General features: G+C 44.3%; 1 protein-coding gene across 3 annotated transcripts in view; it reads left to right on the plus strand.

Moving 5' to 3' along the window:
• The window catches only part of CAMSAP2 (calmodulin regulated spectrin associated protein family member 2), a 98,025-nt gene that overhangs the window by 68,179 nt on the left and 9,573 nt on the right, over positions 1 to 20,273 (plus strand). For 2 of the 3 annotated variants that reach the window (XM_067729851.1, XM_067729853.1), the window contains exons 5-12: positions 2,024 to 2,056; positions 4,836 to 4,977; positions 5,267 to 5,406; positions 10,105 to 10,198; positions 12,243 to 12,327; positions 15,155 to 15,231; positions 15,499 to 15,568; positions 15,884 to 18,056. In XM_067729851.1, the coding sequence (XP_067585952.1) occupies positions 2,024 to 2,056; positions 4,836 to 4,977; positions 5,267 to 5,406; positions 10,105 to 10,198; positions 12,243 to 12,327; positions 15,155 to 15,231; positions 15,499 to 15,568; positions 15,884 to 18,056 (2,814 nt within the window). The remainder of the gene's footprint in view (positions 1 to 2,023; positions 2,057 to 4,835; positions 4,978 to 5,266; positions 5,407 to 10,104; positions 10,199 to 12,242; positions 12,328 to 15,154; positions 15,232 to 15,498; positions 15,569 to 15,883; positions 18,057 to 20,273) is intronic. The other variant, XM_067729852.1, reaches the window with a different exon arrangement.

Consider the following 20,273-nt stretch of genomic DNA (forward strand, 5'->3'; position numbering starts at 1 on the left):
TACGTAATCGTGGCCTGTTTGGCAACACCAAGAAAATAGCTTTAGTGCATTCTCATTGACTAAACTACAGACTTTATGTACATTACACCAGTTTGTGTCCTGACCGGGTGTTTTACCAGTGTCCCCGAATTGGGGTTTGTCTCCTGTGTCCTGTGATGAGGTTGGGCCTGTGGGCCTTTTGAGAAGAACACCACAGAAGTGGCTTCACATCTCATCACGCCACATCAGGGAGCACGTGGCATGAACACGATTTGTCACTGATGGTGTCCACCTTGACCACTTGCTGAAAGTGGTCTCCTTCACTGTAAAGTTTCTGTTTCCCCCTCTGATGCTCTTTTCTTTGGAAGTGGGTCACTAAATCCACCCCGTGTTCCAGGAGAGGGAAGTTAAGCTCCCTCCCTGAAGGGAAGAGTATATACACCATCTGGAATTCTGTAAGTGAGATTCGTACTTTCTCCATCTATTTATGTCCTTCAGCCGTTTATTTGTATCAATGTGGATGGGTGTGTATGTGCTCTGTACTTGGTGTTGCAATCCAGTCTGTGTTAATTTGTATTGTTATGGGCTCCAGTGTGTGTTGTATAGTTTGGGTTACAATCCAGTCTGTGGTATTGACTTGTTCCGTTTTTCCAGCTGCAGCCACGGGGAGCTCTTTCAGAGTTGTCTGAATTAGTAAAAAGGTCAAGTATTGAATATTTTGCAAGAAATGCAGACTCATTTGAACCACGAGAGACTCCTTTGCTTATCTTCTGTCTTGTATAATCCATAGTAGTTTCTTGTTATCGTCAGTTTCTGTGTTATGGATTCTTCTAGTCTCAGAAACGAGAGAACTCCTGTTTTTGAAATTCCTGTCATTCACTGGGAATCCTGACGCGTTCCCGGGGGCTTCCTGCTCTCTGGTCCTGCTCGTGCACTTTTTATGGCTATTATGACTGCAGCTGCCAAAAACTTTTGGTTAAACGAGAGATGCAAATACATGCAAAAAAATTATTAGGGTTATTCTTCCCGATGCAATAAGAAAACATTATTGGAAATATTATCTCTTTGTGGGAAGCTGGTATTTTTCTGATTCTTGAGATGACATTTTTCTGATCTTTGAAGTTCTTGAAAATACCTCATTTATATTATTTTTCCGAATAATGTTATTTGTGCTATTAATTTCTGTAGGAAAAACTTTCTGCATAGAAGTTGAATATGAATTTTAACTCAGACCCCATTTAGTTTGGTTCACTTCAACAAATATTTATTTAGGGCTGCCAGAAAACTGTGCTAGGAAATACCACGATAAACAGTTACAAATTATGAAATTATGGGCTTATTGTATATTCATCTTCTTAAAGACATAAAATTATGTTCTTTGGAACACCCCTAGATAGTAAAATTAATAACATTTACATTCTCTTTGTGTTGGTAGCTACTTGCCTTAGAGACTCTATAAAAATACTAACTGGTGAGAATTGCCAACTGGTTTTTTATCCCGCATTAATTGAAAGAAATTCTTTATGTCATTAAAAGAAATGATCATTGTGTTCAATTCTACATTGTTATTTGCTTTTATTCATGCACTTATGAAACAGTCTTTCTTCTTTTCCTTCTGGGAAGAAGTCTCCCTTATCAGACTTGGCCTCCTAATGTCTAAGAATTTTAATGATTGCAAGTCCAGCCCTAGAATCTCTCTACTCCCTCTTGTGATATAAATTTAGTTTCTAACGTGATGTGTGATCCCAGAACTGGGAGGTAAAATTCTTTGCTGCCGAAGTACACAGCATGTCCTGGGTACCCTAAAAACGCACCTCCATGTTGGGAGAGGAGAGAGGGGAGGGAAGGTGGTGGTCTTTATCGTTAGGAACCTCTATAGTTTAAGCTAAATTGTAAAGTATTAACATTTAAAAAATGTTTTGAGAACTATAAACTTGGAACTCCACTAACAGAAACTTTACTATAACTTGTTAATTTTAAACACTTCTGATGAATTTTCCCTTTACCTTTTGCTTCCCCTTTTTTCCTGCTGCTTCCTCTGAAGTCTCCTTCCAAATGGTTTTGGAAATTGGTTCCAGTAAGTTTGCACAGCTTCTTCAACTTGCTCTCCAGAAGTGTAATTGTAGAATGGTATCGTTTATGTCTTGCCGATATGGTCATTACGTATAATTCTGTTAGTCACAAGTAGAGATTGGATTTTAAGGTGTTTTTGATCATAATGTAAAACAGAAAGATTTTAAAAATCTAGTCAAATTTTGGATTAGAAGCTTTAAAAATAATTTAAAGTGTAAGCTAGTCTGTCAGTATTCACAGACCATCAGTAACTAGGTAACAAAAAAAGTATGGATATAGATTTGCATTAGTTTCAATAATGTTAGTAAAAGTGAATATGAATTGCACATGTAAATTATTTGTATTGTAAAGTCATCTCTTTGAAAGGATCATTTCCTTTTGGCCTGAACTGTGGAGCATACTTTTTGTGTAATAAAGAAGTGACCAGGTTCTGTGTCCCTCCCAGCACTGGACCTGAGCTAGATTCAATTCTGGTTTGACTTGAAGAGTTGATCTTTCACGGTGACATCTGGGGGTTAGACCACTTAAGTATTTCACACCCTCAGAAACAGAAATGTAACTTAGAAGTGCACCATAATGTTGAAAGATAGAAAGTATGTCCCTTTTAAATGCCAGATTTCTCCATTTGTAGAAAGAGCAGTAAGTTTGTAAGGCATAGAGCGTGTTCAAGTATAAAAGACTCTGTACCCTTTGTGAACTGCAGATGAACTTTCAGGGAGTATTAAAAGTTGGTTTACCTGATGCCTCTCCTAGGATATAATCTTCAGGAAGATGTTTCGGCATGCCACGTATGAACCTCTGATTGGTCTAAGCCGTGGGCCTCTGTGGCTGCAGCCTCATGAAGCTCTGTACGTGTGTGTCTGTGTGTGCCTTGTGCAGGGTGCGGTACAACACAGCACACAGCTCAGTTCTTTGCTCCATGACTCTGGGCACTCAGCTCAGTCCAGTTCAGACCGTGGGCCGAAAACAAGGGTAGACCTGGAGATCTGGGAAGTTTGGCCCTGAGCCCAGCCCATGTAGGGGATTCCCAAGAGGTGACTCTTTTGTTTCTAGCTGGCCCAAGAGGACCTGGAAGGGTGCTTACTACCAAGTGTGAGGGGCAGCGTAAGGCCGGAAGAGGCCACTGGCTGATTTCTTTCTCTCTCCCCCTTCCTCCCCTCCTCTCTCCTCTTTTTTCATGGCTGATTTTTAAACCGTCTGCCAGCAGCAAAATGAGGCCGTTTTCTAAGGATTATGTAAAAGTCAGTAATCAATTAAAGAATTTATGTAGTGTATCTGTGTGATTTTTTTTTTCTGAATGTAGGTAGTCTATGAGTTTGGAACATACCATTAAACACAGATGTCTAGTCCCCACTGATTCATAAGAACAAGCTCCTCTGAAAATCTTCGGAGGAAGAGATGTTCCATGAACCTTGCTCTTGAGTAGCCAGTGACAGGGAAATAGGGATAAATGTCTCCTTGAACGTGTGTGCTCTTCTGAGGGATGTCATTTAGAGGAAATCTGACCTCACCACCAAATAGTAAATTTTCTCTTTCAGTAAATTATAATATTTTTCTGTTATTCTCACGAAAGTATTATATTTCATAATTGTATTTTAATTATGAAATATAATCAGGTTAGATGGAGTTAGAAGAAAAAATAGTTTTGATTACTTAAAAAAAAACTGTATTTAAATATCAGTAACCACTATAATTGTAAAGTTTGCTAAGAAAGTACTTCAGGGTGCATCTTCATTAAGCCTTCAGCGTTACTTTTCTTGGCCTGAGGAGAGCTAATAGCTAGTAGCAGCTGACCACTGGCGATTACCCGCTGTGTGCCCGTGTGTGCATCGCACTTTCTGTCCATCATCTTCTGTAGTCCTTCGTGCTGCTGTGAAGTAGGTACTGTGATTGTCCCCAGTTCACAGATGGGGAAAGCGAGAAATGAACACTGAAGTACCTCGTCCAAGATCACAGAGCTAAGAAGTGGCAGAACCAGGACTTGAGCCTAGGTGATCTGGCTTAAGAGCTCGTTCTCGTGACCTCTGAGTTCTACAGCACGTCTCATGTCTAGAGAACCGCCTTACACGTTTGTATCCACTCACGCCAGCCAGTCTTTAGAAAACAAGAATTTCATCTGTTTTTCTGCGAGGGAGCAGAAACCCCCGTACTTGCTCTGTTATTGGTTAATGCAACCTCAACCAGGAGGGTGTTTTTCAGTTGCAAAGTCGTTACACTTTATTTGCATTGTCTCAGCATTCAGATGAGGAGCCAGAATATCTTCGTGGTTTTGGATATTATTCCAGTTCCTAAAGTGATGTTTTCTTCTCGCCACATTTCCTTTAAGAATGGTTTCACATTCCTCTGCCCGCTCTCCCAACTCTGATGCCTCTCCTCGTTCTTTCAGCTCGAGTCTCACTCTTTCCATGTGAGAACGTGTGGTCTAAGTGAAGTCTACACTTAAAGTGAAAGCATTTCATCATCTGCAAAAAAGCAGAACTGATGATTTGGATAACAAATGTTCAAAATCCATTTTGTGATGCTTTACATGTAAATTAGGCTAAGTGAATTTCACGCACATGAGCGCTGTAATGTTACGTTAAGTACTTGGCTTTAGAACCAAAGTGCTGTTGGTAAAGTGAGGTCTAGGTAATGTTTAGAAAAGAAGGATGTTGGTGAGTAGTTCTCATTTCTCTTGACTTATATTTTATTACTGATACATTGGAATCTACAATACTGTCTTTTTCCTGTATGTTGCTTAGTACTTATTCATTTTCACCTCTTTTTTTTTTTTTTAAATGTAGGCTCGTTACAGGAAAGAGCAGACATTGCTTAAGCAACTGCCTTGCATTCCGTTGGTAGAAAATTTGTTGAAAGATGGCTCGGATGGCTGTGCGTTAGCTGCCCTTATTCATTTTTACTGTCCTGGTGTCGTCAGATTAGAAGGTAAGTGTTCCACTGAAATGTCTCGAAACTGCGGATAGATGGTAAGAAATATGTAAGACAGTAAATTTAATAAGTAATGACGGCTTCTTTTAAGAACACTTATGTATAATTCTAGGAAGTAGTTGAGCGAAGGAGTGCTTGGTCTCTAAGCCTCTGTGTAGTGATCACTGCCGTTACATGTGTGGGTCAGACAGATTCTACGTAGTTGTGTATCTGTATTAAGGTAATTACAAAATGAACATGAAATGTACATTATCAGAATTAACCCTGGCTCTTTTCCTGTTTGAAGATATTTGCTTGAAAGAAACCATGTCATTGGCTGATAGCCTCTATAATCTGCAGCTGATTCAAGAATTTTGCCAAGAATATTTGAACCAGTGTTGCCATTTCGCCCTGGAAGACATGCTGTACGCCGCTTCCTCCATAAAGGTATTTCAACCATCCTCTTCCCCTTTGTTTGTTCAAGTTTGCTGAAAAAACATATAACCAGGTACATAAACAGTATAGCTGCTTTAAGCTTACAAAATTAACTGTAATTTCATGCAAAAGAACTCTTGAAAAAATCGTTTTTGTTTGATTTTTCTGCTGATTTTATTTCTTATTTCTTAAAAACCTACACTGTTAGCTACAGGTTTCTTTTGTAGTGCAAAGCTAAACTTAATGTCAGAGTACAGAATTAAACCATTGTTCTGATGTTGTTAGCAAAACAGAGGACGAGCCAGTAAGCGTTTCTGGGTCCTGGAGGGCTGCTGCCGCCTGTGGGGAGCGTGCAGGAGGTGTGGCCGCTCGGGACACTCAGCAGGACTGTGGACTCTGTCTGGGAAGAAGGGGCCCTCGGGTCCCAGAACTTGAGGCAGAGCCTTGGGAAAGGAAGAGGGAAGGAAACATCACAGTTACCTGGAAATGGACCTTTCAGGAAGTCATCGCATTTACTAGCCATGCACTTGTCCCTTGCTTCAGGACATCACATGGCCTCTCAGCTTCGGGGCCGTTGCTTAGTGCCTTTCTTTCAAGAAATGTTTATTGAGCGCCTCATAGTGTTCTAGGTGGTTGGGATAACTCAGCAGACAACACAAAGACACCCCCCACCCCCCACCCCCCGTCCTTTCAGGGCGTTCTTTCTAGTGGTGAAGACAGACGCGTGTCTAAGGCATGATGGCTTCTGAGCTACAGGTTCCAGAACTTCATGGTGGGAACGCTGCCCTTCTTGTTACCGGCAGCTGCAGCTGCAGAATTCCCTCACGGCTCTTGTACACCTGCCTGAAGTTAACACTTCTGTTTAAAGGCTTTAGGAATAAATGATCTTACAATTGATTTGTTTGACGTCTGAGAGGGACAGCTTTATGTCAGTCCTAATTGTGCCTGCGATGCCCACCTTCATAGAAGCTGCCAAAGGACCCCTCCCAGCGCAATGCTAGTGCCTCGTGATGCTTTAAATTCTCGTTCTCCGGTCTCTCTCTTTTTCCTGTACCCGTTTCTCGGTTACCGCAAGGCAGATTGACGGAGCCAGGGGCAACGGCGTTTCCAGAATAAGCCACTGCCCCTGTTGACCAGAATAGCGCTCACTCCCCACTGTCCAGCACATCACAAGAAAAACCTGGACTGATTTTGAATGTTTACACTTTGCCGTTTTTACCAAAATGGAAGTTAGGAGATATTTTCATATTTATCTTAATACTTTTTCTGGCGCTTCCTATTAAAAATTTCAAATACTTTTACTGAGATCTCAAAGAAAAAAAATGACCTCGTTAAATACATTGAATTGTAAGGTTACATTTGCTTAAGTTGTATACCTTGGACTTCCAATAGATAACACATATCCCTGATGTTTAGATCAACTTAGTCTGGGCGTGATCCGGATACAAAGACATTTTCTTCAATCGGGCACTTTAAAACTAGATACTTATCTGCAGAGAAGGCTTTGGTCACTTTCTATGTTCTCTGCTAAATTATCAGAACCACAGTTTTGACCTCAAATGAGTATTTTAAGGCTCTAAGCCCGCAAGAGGTTGCTCGGTCCATGGTGCTGGCCGCCTTGTCATTTGTTGACTTGAGTAACAGCTGTTTGTGGGGAGTAGGGAGTGAGCCCTCTTTTCCCCTCGTGGCGGACTTGTAAACCGGTGTGCTCTTTTTAGAGGGCAGATGGGCGTTGTCTAACCACATTCAAAGTGCACAGAAGGACGTATAAGGATTGTTCGTGGTGGTGAAGAGTTGGCAGCAGTTCACCTTGGGAGGGCCACACTTGAAACGTCTTGTAAAGCAGCTGTTTGAAGGAGGCAGGGGTATCTTACGGATGCGGAAAGCTCGCTAGGAGTTACTAAGGGAAGCGTGCGGGGAGCACGCCTTATATCCGGCATGATGCAATTTACATATATTTTAAAAATCCTTTTTCTGTTTGTATGCACATCTGCACACATACAGAGGCGTGGGAAGAGGTCTGTAGAGAGATGAACACGGAACTGTTAACAGTGGTTTCTTCTGACTGCAGTATTAGGATTTGAGGGAGAGGAGTTAAAGCATACTTTTACTTTTTATTCTATGTTCCGTATGTTTGTATTCTTTGATGTCATTTACAGTGTTTAAGAACGTTAATGTACAGCTGCATGACTGTCTTAACTGAAAGAAGGAAAGAAGAGCTCTTAAATGAAATTAATCTGGTACCATTCCAGGAACATGGTGACAGATTTATTGCTGTTTAATCATCGTAAATTCAGAAAGACATTCTCTTCATAAACTAGTTACTGGGAAAATTATTTCTTACTATGCTGACATCTAGTGGCCAGACGCATTACAATTATGTTATTAGGACAGTTATCTTACCAAGGTGCTTAAAATAAATTTTTTCCATAATTGACATATAACATCGTATAAGTTTAAGGTGTACAGCGTGTTGATTTGATTCACTTATATACAGCAGAATGATGATCACCATAGTATCAGTCAGCACCCTCATCACGTCACCTAATTACCATTTTTGTTGTGAACATTTAAGATCTACTCTTTCAGCAATTCTCATGTATATAATACAGTTATCATTAACTATAATTATTTGATCCCCAGAACGTATTCATTTTATAATTGGGAGTTTGCACCCTTGACCAGTACTCCCGCATTTCCCCTACCCCAGTCCCTGGGAACCACCACTCTGTTCTGTTTCTGTGGGTCTGGCTTTTTCAGATTTCACGTACAAGTGATGCCGTACGGTGTCTGTGTTTCTCCGTCTGACTTATTTCACTTCACACAGCGCCCTCGAGATCCGTCTGTGTGGCTGCAAATGGCAGACCTCCCTTGTTTCTCGTGGCTGCACGTACACCACATCTTCATCCATTCATCTGCTGGTGGACACTCGGGTCGTTTCCATGTCTTGGCTGCAGTGAACATGGAAGTGCAGATATCTCTTCAAGAGATCTGTGTTCATTTTCTTTGCTTATGTACCCAGATAGGATTGCTGGATCATATGGTGGTTCTATTTTTAATTTTTTGAGGAGTCTGCATGCCGTTTTCCATAGTGGCTGGACCATTTTACATCCCCGCCAACAATGCACAAGGGTTCCCTTTTCTCCACACCCTCATCAGCGCTTGTCATCGCTTATCTTTTTGACGATGGCCATTCTGACAGGTGTGAGCTGGTGTCTCCTTGTGGTTTTGATTTGCGTTTCCCTGATGATTAGTGATGTTGAGCTCCAGGGTCCTTAAGATAGTAATTAATTTCCTATCAACAGACAATTACGGGGTACTTAAACAGTGTTTTTCCAAAAGATATACACAGCTTTCAGTGAACTGTACCGGAAGAGCTGGAACCTAGCACCAGTGCTTTAAATATAATTTTATACTTTGGTTTGAGAAAGTATACTATGAGATAAGTATAAAGAAAAACTATAAACCACAATCATCAACATTTCGATGCTTTGCCAGTGACTGGCCTTTCTTATGATATGTTTATTCATTCATTTCTATGTTCATTCAGTACATATTTATTGGACATCTATTATGTACCAGGCACTGTCTTAAACACTGAAGATGTAGTGGTGAGCACAGCTTTGTCCTTTTGACCATATAGTCTGATGGGTAAGATGAGGAACCCTGGAGAATATGGTATTAGATGAAGCTGGGGAAACTGAAAAGGGACCCCATCAGGTACCCGCTTGTAAACTGTAGTCAGTCTCCCAAGGGCAAGGGCGAGCGGGGGAAGGGGCGTTGCATTTTGAAAAGTTTGGCTTCATAAGCTGAAGAAGAAATGACCGTGTGCTGACCAAGAGGCGGAAACAGTTTGAGTGAGGGTAGTGACGCTGCAGGTGGAGAGAAGTGGGTGGATTCCAGGGCCATTGAGGCGCAGAACCTGCAGGCTCGGCGGTGAACTGGGTATGAGGGGAGAAAGAGGCCGGTGTCGCGGTGACTCCCAGCTTTGCTTTGTGCACCGGGAAGGTGGCTGCCATTCAGGGAAATAAGGATGGGATCTGATCAGACTTGTGGGGAAGACGACTTGCACAGTGAGAGAAACAGAAAGTGCGTGTGCAAGTGCAGTTGTGCCTTTGGGGGCCGTTCGATAGCTGGTGGGTGTGGGCGGCAGTTTTCAGACATCAGGGGTATCGAATGCTGCTGAGGGCTTGGGGGCAACGAAGACGAAAAAAGTCTGTTTCATTTAGTGACACAGACATTGGTGACCTGAGCAAATGCTGGCTCAGAGCGAGGGCGCCTGAGTGCCAGACTGGAGTGGATTAGGGAGAGGAGGGCTGAGAGCAGGTTGATGGGAGAGGCCGGTGTTACACAAGTCCGAAGCAGGCCAGGTGGATGCATGCCGGAGGGTGAAGGATCGCGTGCCAGTTTCGGCTGCATTCAGTGGCAGAGGTTTGAGCACGTGTAAAAGCCAAGCAGGAAGGACTCAGCTGAGGAGAGGAATAAACATACAGGAGACAGAAATGTAACTGAGAATGGAAAGCTTCTGAGAAGGTAACCCACAGCACAGCCTTAGGGATTATAAGCTTTATCATTTCTTTAAAAAAAAAAAATCACAGATTTTGATGGGTGAATGCTATTTCGAGCTGTGTTTTAATAGGTAACTCCCTGTCATTGCTTTCTGGTCGGGCGTTACCTGCTTTCTCTCCTAACTTCTTGCCTCTCGCACAGAGTAACTACCTGGTGTTCATGGCGGAGCTCTTCTGGTGGTTTGAGGTCGTGAAGCCCTCCTTCGTCCAGCCCCGCGATGCTCGTCCGCAAGGAGGTGATCAGTGTTCCCGTAAACAAGCAGGATGGAGCGTTCAGATAGCCTCACCTGGTTATTCTTTTATAGGGAAGCCTGTTGCTGTGTCCTAGTCTAGCCTTGATAAATTCTCTCTCAACGTTTAAAGCCACTAAATTCTCCGTGACAGACATGGTGTAGGGGAGGCAAAGGGGGTGGCGAGAATAGCCCTGCATTCCACGGCTTATGCTGTGGAACTTGTAGCTTTAACTGTTTTCCCACTTTCCTCTCTTTGCATCTTTTACCCCCATCCCTAGCTTTTTGTTCCCTGTCAGAGTCTGAGTTTTTAACATTGTTGCCCAGAAGCCACTCAAATTATGGCTTGGCTTTAATCTGTAATTTGAGCTTGCCCTTAAACCATAAAGGGGCTTGTTATGTTTATTTTTAACCCTAGTAGCTTTTGTGATTGTTACGGTACCACGATCTATTGATTGCTCATAATAAGGACACTGGTAAGAAATAAAGGGGTAAGTTACCGTAAAGATCTCTGGAAATGAAGGAAAAAAAATCTCTCTGTATTTTCTCTAAAGCAGAACAAATTTTCCATCAGCTTCCATTATAAGACCAGAGTTTAATTTCTGTAGGGGAAAATCAATTCCACGTGATAAGTGTGGGCCCACTAGAGAACTTGCCCCCGTCACGACTCTGGGTTCTTCCTGCTGCCAGCGGTCTGCCCAGCACGAAGTGGGATTACTGTGCCTCCCAGCTAGCTAGCTGCTTTCCTTGGTGCCCCATTTTTGTATTTTCCCTTATTTCTCCCCATCCCCACCCCTTCCCTCAAAAAATATTAAAGAAGAGCAAGAGATCAAGAAGGAGGGAAAACTGCGTACTCAGGCGGCAGTTGGTAAGGGACGTGGGAGGGCGATACCACTCTGGTGAGTAGAAGGAGCTGCCTTCAGTCGGCTGGCCCACTGCGTCCCAGGCCAAATTCTGTAAAACATGCAGGAAATGAGTGTTTAACCTGTTGTGCTTCCGAGCTGCTTAGGGCAGAGCTGTCGTGTAACGAGGCAGACCTAGAGAGCAGCCGAGGCCCTTCCCGAAGGCCACTGCGTAAAGCCAGGTGTCTTCAGTAGTTACCACAAACGATACTGTACAGCTTTTCACCGTTAACATGGAGTTTCCATGTACGTCGCTTTGTGTGATCTCATCTGTGAAGCCCACTATTCAAAATATTCAACAGCTGTTATATTAGGCCTCCAAAGCAAACAATAAATGAGCGTTATTTACAAAAATATAAACTATACCCGTGGTTTTAATTACTAACCAATGAAATTCTGTCTCTAATTGATTACCAAAATACCAACTGTTTCATAGATGTAGAAGTGACCATGTGTAACTGAAGTTCTGTGAAAGCTTTTAGCAAAATTAGACACTCGTTTATTTTTGTTTTAAATACGTTTATTTATCTTATATTAAGCCTTTTTTTTCCCAATTAGCCTTAATCAAGTGGATTTTTTAAAATTCATTTATTTATTTTTGGCTGCGTTGGGTCTTTGTTGCTGCGCGCGGGCTTTCTCTAGTTGTGGTGAGCGGGGGCTACTCTTTTTTGCGGTGCGTGGGCTTCTTATTGCAGTGGCTTCTCTTGCTTCAGAGCACAGGCTCTAGGGCGCGTGGGCTTCAGTAGTTGTGGCACGTGGGCTCAGTAGTTGTGGCTTGCGGGCTCTAGAGCGCAGGCTCAGTAGTTGTGGTGCACGGGCTTAGTTGCTCCTTGGTGTGTGGGATCTTCCCAGACCAGAGCTGAAACCTGTGTCCCCTGCATTGGCAGGCGGATTCTTAACCGCTGTGCCACCAGGGAAGCCCCAGTCAAGTGGATTTTTTAAGCCAGAACACTTCCAAGAACAGTTTAAAGAAAATCTGTCCTTTTGAAAATTATTTAAGGAGAAAATTAAATATGCTAAGATTTCTCTATAAGTAATAAGGAAAATTGTGGTTAAACTTAAACATTTATTTGTGGCTCATAATTCCTGAAGCAGTGTTGGAAACATGCTAACTATGTAATTCTGAGTTTTTTTTCCCTTTCCTGTAGCTGAACCTGTGGACGATCTGCCCTCAGATCCTGTCTTAACTGCTGCCCAGAGAAACGCCTTGGACAGCTCTGACTTCACCCCAAGGTAGAGTCCAGAACATCGATTCCATTCACTCAGGAAATCAAAATCTTATTACATTAGAGTTTTTAAAGTTTCAGTTGGACTTTGAACTAAGCACGTTTCAATTAACTTACCCTATTAAAGCCTGTTTTAACATCACCGTAATTGAAATTTACACTGAAATGAACGTTTCATAAATAGGCTTTTAGGAATCGCACTGAAAGGTGGGAAGGTCCAAGTAATCAGCCTAAAACTAAACTTTTGCTGCATAACTTGTTTATAATTGAGATTATATGATGCTTAAACGACAGGTAGCTCTTAGGCCAGGGGGAAATTTTTTAATTTTCCTTTTTTTAATAATTTTTTAATCTTTGAGGCAGTTTTCCCTACTGTTTTGTTTGCTGGTTACTGTAGCTATTCATAGAGCACAGTGGAATATTTATTGTCCTGTTGAATCTTTATCTCATGCTTTAGTTCTTAGTATCAGGAACTGAACTGGAAGCAAAGTAAACATTTAATAGCCGGGTAATCCTGACTTCTGACCCAAGTATGTGATAGAGACATTAATTTGTTTAAAACTGTCTTTCAGCAGATCCTATAAGCACTTTTAATGCATATTTACTAGAACCTAAAATGTGTATTGACTTTGGGCTCCCTAAGTTACCTGATTTTTATTTTAAGTTTAAAATGGATGTATTTTGGGATTTTTTTTTTTTTTTTTAGAAATTCAAGCAGATCTATTAAAAATATATTTTAAAAATTATGAGTAAGAAATTGAATCTTTCTGCATGAAATATGAACTTGTACTGAAGTTGTCACCCCCTCCTCACATCTAAGAAGTCTCTCTCTCCACTGTGTGCTAACGAGCATGGACAGAACCCTTACAGTACTCTTACTGCCTTCGGTAGGGCTTCTTAGCGCTGTGCACTTCTCATCTCGCTAAAGTACTTCCTTCAGATTAAGAAGGCATTTTCCTTCCCTTACCCTCTGATTGACTCCTATAAATTTTCTTACTTCCACTAAGTTTTCTATTTCGTAACCACCCCTGAGATTTACCACAAAGGGATTAGGTTAGAATGTGGCTGATCCAGGAGCGTCTCTGTTTTATCCCGTCGGAAACTTCTTTGTACACGCTACTTCCTCAGTGCTTTCCTGGGTCGGTTGGATAGTGGCATTTCCTTCCCTGAAAATTTAGAAAACACTCAGTATTCTGGGTCGTAACTCTTGTACTGTTAAATCTTTAAAACCTCTGAAACTTTCCAGTTAAAGACTAGGTTATTCCATGATTATTATTTCTAGGAACTTGAGTGGACGACCTTCCACCTTTCTGACACTGGGAAATGTCTTAAGATTCTCTGGAAGACTCATTCCTTCTCTGTCTCTCAGATATCTGAGTGGCTACCTTTTTCCTTTCTCCCAGCAGAAGAACTTTCTATAACCAGATGGATGTCTGAATCCTTTTCCTTGAAGAGTCATTGTGTAATCCTTTCATTTCTATGAGTTTCCATATGGTCCATTTGTAGTTCTCCCATTGTAGAACTTTTGGGGAAGGATTCAAGGATTTCTGCTCTTCCTGGGAATAATGCAGCCACATTTACAAATGTTATCGCACCTGAATGGTGACCTTACGAGGAAAAAAAGCCAAAGGAAGAAGACAGCAAAGCAAGACATTGGTAGCAGCTGCTGCTTGGCTACTAACCTGTACGGGAATCACCCCACATCAAAATCCTCTGTGCAGGCGTGAAGTAAGGCAACTGTAGGAAGGTACCACAGTTTAGCCATTACTTGGGGAAGAAGAAAAGAGTGAACCTATTTTAATAACTGAACTTGCATCTCTTCAGGATTATGCTCCTGTTGTAGATGTAGGAAGGGTAGAGGTTGCAGAAAGGCTACTGGAGCGGGGATGAGAGAGACGGACGAGACAGGGAGCAGCGTGGGGTCCTCTCCCCGGGTTTCCCAGGCAACGACCCGGGACACCAGTGAGAGGAAGCTGATGTGCGGGGCAGGGGCAGGGGCTGTGGGAGCTAAGCGACAGCGAAGGTGTGCACGTGCTCCGGGCGTTGTTGCTTCTGGAAAGCTCGTGAATTAAGCTTTCATTAAATAATAAGAATGCAGCATTGTGGCTTACCTTTGTATCCTTTAGCTGCTTGTCCACCTTCGCAGTTTGCATTAGCCGAGAGGTAGTGTGGTCGCAGAGAGCTGCAGAGGTCACGGCGTCCTGCTCCCAGCTTAGTCTCAGCCCATTGGGGTCGGGATGCCTAGTTTCACCTGCTACAAGGTAGGCCGTGGTGGACTGAAAACGCCGAAAAAGAAAAACTAAATTGTGGCCAAATGTCGTCAGAAACTGAGAAGTAGACTGTGTGATCCGCTGCATTAACTGGAACAGGGTGGAGTTAAATCAGAAGGAGTGTAAGTGTTAAAGACGTGCGGACTGCCCGCGAGCGGGGGGTGCCAGGCTCTTTCACAGGGATTCATCATTCCTGTACTTTTAGAGATTGAGATTCGACCAGAATACTGCACGTTGACGACTTTACTTTCTTTAATTCTCAGTCTTTCTATTTGTAAAATGAAAATAATGTGCCGTATCTCGTCTCCTAAGGACATTGAGCTGTACATGAAAGTAGTGTTTCAAGCTCTTGGGCTAAAAGACATAAAATACATAGAGATACATATAATCACCGCCATTCTTTGGTTTAAACACTATATTATGTTTCCTTATTATTTTTTTTTCACTCAGGCTGGAGAGTCGGAAGTGACAGTGTTGTTTCCGACTTCAGCTGTTGTATCTAAAATTTATATGCAGGAGCTAGACACTTTATGACATTTGATTGACGTGTATTTTACGTTGCAGTGGGGAAGGAGCTGCGCTTACACACTGTCGTCCTCATTTGCCTTCTAGACGTCCCCAAGCTCATCCTTCAGCCTCAGGTAATGTATTTGAAAAAGCCTAGGAAAATGCCATTTAAGTGGTTAACTAGAAAATGATTGAGAGTAAATGTAAATAAAAGTATCCAGTTCTTTTTTCTAAAAAGTGTTACATATGACACACTAAAAGGGCTGCTTCTCTATGCTTGCTTTTAACAAAATGATCTTTATTTCTCCACATGTACTTACCTTATGTGAAATCTGTTAAATTATTGTAAGTTAAATTTTTTTTACATGATTTCAATGACTTTTACTTTTATGCATTTGAAGGAGGAATAAGAAGGTCTTCATCTATGTCCTATGTTGACGGCTTCATAGGGACATGGCCCAAGGAGAAAAGGTACACAGAGACTTATTTTTAGTGTACTCACGTTCTCAAGAACTGCTCATCCCCCGCCCCCACCCCCTTGTTAGCCAGATTGCAATTTAATTAGTACCTGCATTTGAAAAGGGCAACGTGGGCCGATGATAGGGTGACCCAAGGGGCCAAATGTGACGGGTGGCCCGACAGCCTTACCCTCGCCTTGAGGACAATGTGATTATGAGAAATGGGAAAGAAAGGAAGCATAATTTCAAATAACTGTTGCTGTTCAGTGATATCAGATTGTTTCCTTTCTGGGATTATTTAAAGATTTTCTCTTTAATTTTTTTTTAGATCATCAGTGCATGGCGTTTCATTTGATATTTCTTTCGATAAAGAAAGTAGTATACAGAGATCCACTCCAAACCAAGGAATCACTCGTTCTATTAGTAATGAAGGACTTACTCTGAACAACAGTCGTGTATCCAAGAACATTAGGAAGAATCTGTCCTTCAAGCCAGTAAATGGGGAGGAGGGAGCAGGAAGCATTGAAGAAGAACTTCAGGTGGGCTCTCACGGCCACCTGACGGCCTACGTGCCCCTAAACACAAACGAAGTAGGTTCTAAGCAGAGCATGGCTCACAGGCTTCCGAATGGAGCTCTGCAGAGCAGGGTGCTCCTCGATGAGTTCGGCAGTCAGGTCGGGACCCCCAGCATCGAGGAAGCGTTACAGATAATCCACGACACCGAGCAGCCTGCCCACACCCCTCGGCCGGACCAGCTTGCCAACGGCTTCTTCCTCCACAGCCAGGACGTGGGCGTCCTGAACTGCAGCGTCCCGCGCAGCCAGTCCAGTCCCGAGAGCATGGCGGACACGAAAGGCGCCTCGAGCCCCGTCACTGACAACACGGAGGTGGACACGGGGATCCACGTCCCTTCAGAGGACATTCCGGAAACTATGGATGAAGACTCTTCCCTGAGAGACTACACCGTGAGTCTGGACTCTGACGTGGACGACACATCCAAATTCCTCCAGGACTACAACCCCAGAGAGGCCTTGAGTCCCTGTCCCAGCACCGTCAGCACCAAGTCCCAGCCCGGTAGCAGCGCCTCCTCCAGTTCCGGCGTGAAGATGACCAGCTTTGCCGAACAGAAGTTCAGGAAGCTGAATCACACCGACGGAAAAAGCAGCGGCAGCAGTTCTCAGAAGACCACGCCGGAGGGCTCGGAGCTCAACATCCCTCACGTGGTGGCCTGGGCACAGACCCCAGAGGACACGGGCCTTCCGCACGGCCGGGACACCACGCAGCTGCTGGCCTCCGAGGTGGTGCATCTCAGGATGAAGCTGGAGGAGAAACGGCGGGCCATCGAGGCCCAGAAGAAGAAGATGGAGGCCGCGTTCACCAAGCAGAGGCAGAAGATGGGGCGGACGGCCTTTCTCACCGTGGTGAAAAGGAAAGGGGACGGCCCCTCCCCGCCCCGGGAGGAGGCGGCTGGCGCGGAAGACGGGAAAGTGTACGCGGAGCGGCCGCCGGAGAAGGAGCCACAGAAGGCGAACGGGCCGAGGAGCGGGTCCCCGGCGGACCCCAAGGAGGGCACGGAGAGCCCCGTGGGCAGGTGGCCGCCGTCCCCGAGTGCGCCCGGCGACCCCGAGGGGCCGTGGAGCCCGGCCTGCCCCGCGGAGGAGCCGCCGCAGGACGGCGAGCTGCTGGAGCACACGCGCTCCATCGAGAGGCTCAACGCCTCCCTGCTCGTCCTGCAGCGGGAGATGCAGCGCCTGGCGCTGCAGCAGGAGCTGCTGATGCACATGCGCGAGCAGCAGGCCTGGGTCATCTCCCCGCCCCCGCCCTCTCCGCACCGGCCGGCCCGCGCAGGGAAGCCCCACCGGCCGCCGGCCGAAGCCCCCCGCCCTGCCCACCCGTCTCCGCAGCCCGCTGCCAGGAAGAGCGCCTCCTTCTCCGTCAAAACTCAGAGAACTCCCAGGCCAAATGAATTGAAACTCACGCCCTTGCACCGAACGCTGACGCCCCCTCGCTCTGTGGACAGCCTCCCTCGGCTCAGGAGGTTCTCCCCGAGTCAGGTCCCCATTCAGACCAGGTCCTTCGTGTGCTTGGGGGGCGGCGGAGAGCCGGAAGCGAAGGAGTCCGGACGCAAGGAGGGAGCGGAGGACGAGGAGGGGGAGGAGGAGGGGGAGGGGTCCACGGGCCTTCGGGAGCAGCACGGGCACATCCCGGAGGACGAGGAGGCGCAGGCTCCGCCCCCTGCGGCTCCCGAGGGCCTGGCGCGGCCCGCCACGGAGACCGCGTGGCCCACCCGGAGCGAGGACCGCGTGAGTCAGCCTGCAGAGCCTCCTTGCAGACCTGCCTTCCCACCCGCTGCTCCTAAAAGTGCTAATCTGATTGAAGTCTCCCTCTCAGATTTGAAAGCCCCTGAAAAGGCTGATGTATCTGTTGAAAAATATGACGGAGAAAGTGATAAAGAACCAGTTGATGACGACCAGAAAGTATGCTGTGGATTCTTCTTTAAGGTAACGCTAACCCGCGTGGCCCAGGCCTCTGCGCCGGTGGGTGTTTTCAGTGGGCGCGCTTGCTGCTTCGGCAGCCGCCCTTCTCGTTCCAGGTCTGCCATTAATCCTAAAATGTATTCTGGCCCGCCCCTTGCGGACTGCAGTTATGTTCGGGCACATTGGTTTCTAGAACAGTCCTCCTGTCATCACATCGTGGTACGTTTAGACGTGCTGTTTTTGTCCCTCTGACTCTCTCACTTTCACCAAAGCCTTTTGAAAACCAAGTGATTCACACTCTTCCAGAAGATGTGCAGTGGCCACTTTGTAAAAAGCTCATAACTTGGCATTGCATGTAAGTCTGTTTTAGTTTATTTTCTTAATACTGACCATCTTCCCTTGTATGTATTGTTTTCTAAAAAATCTTTTGAAAACTGACCAGACAGACTCGTGCAAGGTGAAACATTTAAAAGTATATAATTGGAGCAGTTGTCATTGAAATAGCTTCTCTAGAAGCATTGGCGAAGGTGTAGCATATGACCCCTAATCTCAGGGTCGGTGTTGGGTGTGACATGTGTTTAAACAATACTACAGCCAACTAACACAAATACTGAGCAGTATCACCTCGTGATGGTAAGATCTTGAAATTTATCATAGATATTAGAACCAGAAAAGCCTAATATTATTTAAAAATGTCTCTCCTGTCATCCCTTTTTTCATCTTTACATTTTTCCAAATTCCCTATAGGGAATAATATAGGGTTCTTTATAATCAGAAACATGTATATGTGTGCTACTCATGTTTCTCTTTTTAGTTAAGGGACTAAAGTAAATAGTTTGTGATCCTGAATAGCTCCACAATTGGGAATATAGATAGAAAGACAGCACTCAGTGGCAACAGTTTATAATTTCGGGTTTTAAGTGAAACGTACAGCAGTCCTATTGGGGTCAAAACCCGCGAATACTGAAGTGGTTACAATTGCTAGTTTTACTTAGGATCATTAAATATTGGAACCTGGTAACTTACTTTGAAGTTGGTCATAGAGAGATGGCCCTCTCGGCCCTTTTTAATGTTTAGAAATTTGAATGTGGGTTGTGTTTTGTCTCTTAACCGTGTAGAACTACTATTTTTTTTTTAATAGGCTGCTACTGTAGACAGTAATAGATGTGTTTAATTTTAGAGACCTTGCTACCTCTGCTCCTGCAGAGAAAGGAGAACAGAGGGGCATCCTTGGGTGTAAAACGTACAGTCCATCTCTACCCTCGTTTCCTCACTTCAGTTTTCACTGCCCAGTACTCCCCCCTTGGACCGTGGTCATAGCTCATTCACGGGGCTCCCTGCCTCTGTCATGGTTCCATTCGTCACACTGCCACTTGGTAGCATAACTCGACAGAGTCTCTTAGAGTTGCCTGTTGGATAAACTTAAACCCCTCAGCATGTATTCAGGGGCCTTTCACAGACTGATCCAAGCCTGTTGGTCCACCCTCTCCCCCCGTAACTCTGGGATGTTTTGTAAGACTAACTTCAGGCCTCATCTGTTTGCTGCAGCCTTTCATGATTCCTTGGGTAGATGTGAATATGTTCTCCTCTGGGTCTCTTGTATCCTAAACATCCTCATAGTAATGCTGCTGACCCAGAATTTCCAACTACCTTGTGATTTGCTTCTGTTACGATTTCTCTTAGACTGTGAACTCCTAGAGACACTGCATCTCCTTATCCCCAGAGCATAGTAAAGTGCCTGGCATATTGCAGTGTGTGTAGTTTGTTTGACACAGACGTGTGAATGTTTGGACTGACTGTTTGAATGGTATCTTCTGACTTTCTCCATTCAGAGTTCATCTCTCTCTGGGTTTCTGTGCAAAGCACCTTGTTTGTACCTCTTCCCCGTGGGATCTAGAAGCTCCTTAACCTAAGGTGCCCTATCTTTTTCATATTTTAGTATCTGTAATGTCTGACACTATGTTGTGAATGTATTAGACACGCAGGAAACACTTGTTGAATTAATAAGCAAGGCATCGTTACAACAGGGAACCACTTCTACAGCTGGTTACTTTCCTGACTTCTGAGCTCCCTGAGCGTTCAGGTAGAAGCTGGGGCAGGCTCAGGACACCTACAGGTCATGAACTAGCTCTGGGGTTAGGAGTATAAGTATGCTCGTCTTCTCTTCAAAGGAAAAACCTGTGGTATAGTTCAGAACCCAGCAAACAAACTGTCAGGACCTCAACTTTTTAAAGAAAATCA

This window comes from Pseudorca crassidens, chromosome 2 (genome assembly GCF_039906515.1).
Source record: "Pseudorca crassidens isolate mPseCra1 chromosome 2, mPseCra1.hap1, whole genome shotgun sequence".
Classification (NCBI taxonomy): domain Eukaryota; kingdom Metazoa; phylum Chordata; class Mammalia; order Artiodactyla; family Delphinidae; genus Pseudorca; species Pseudorca crassidens.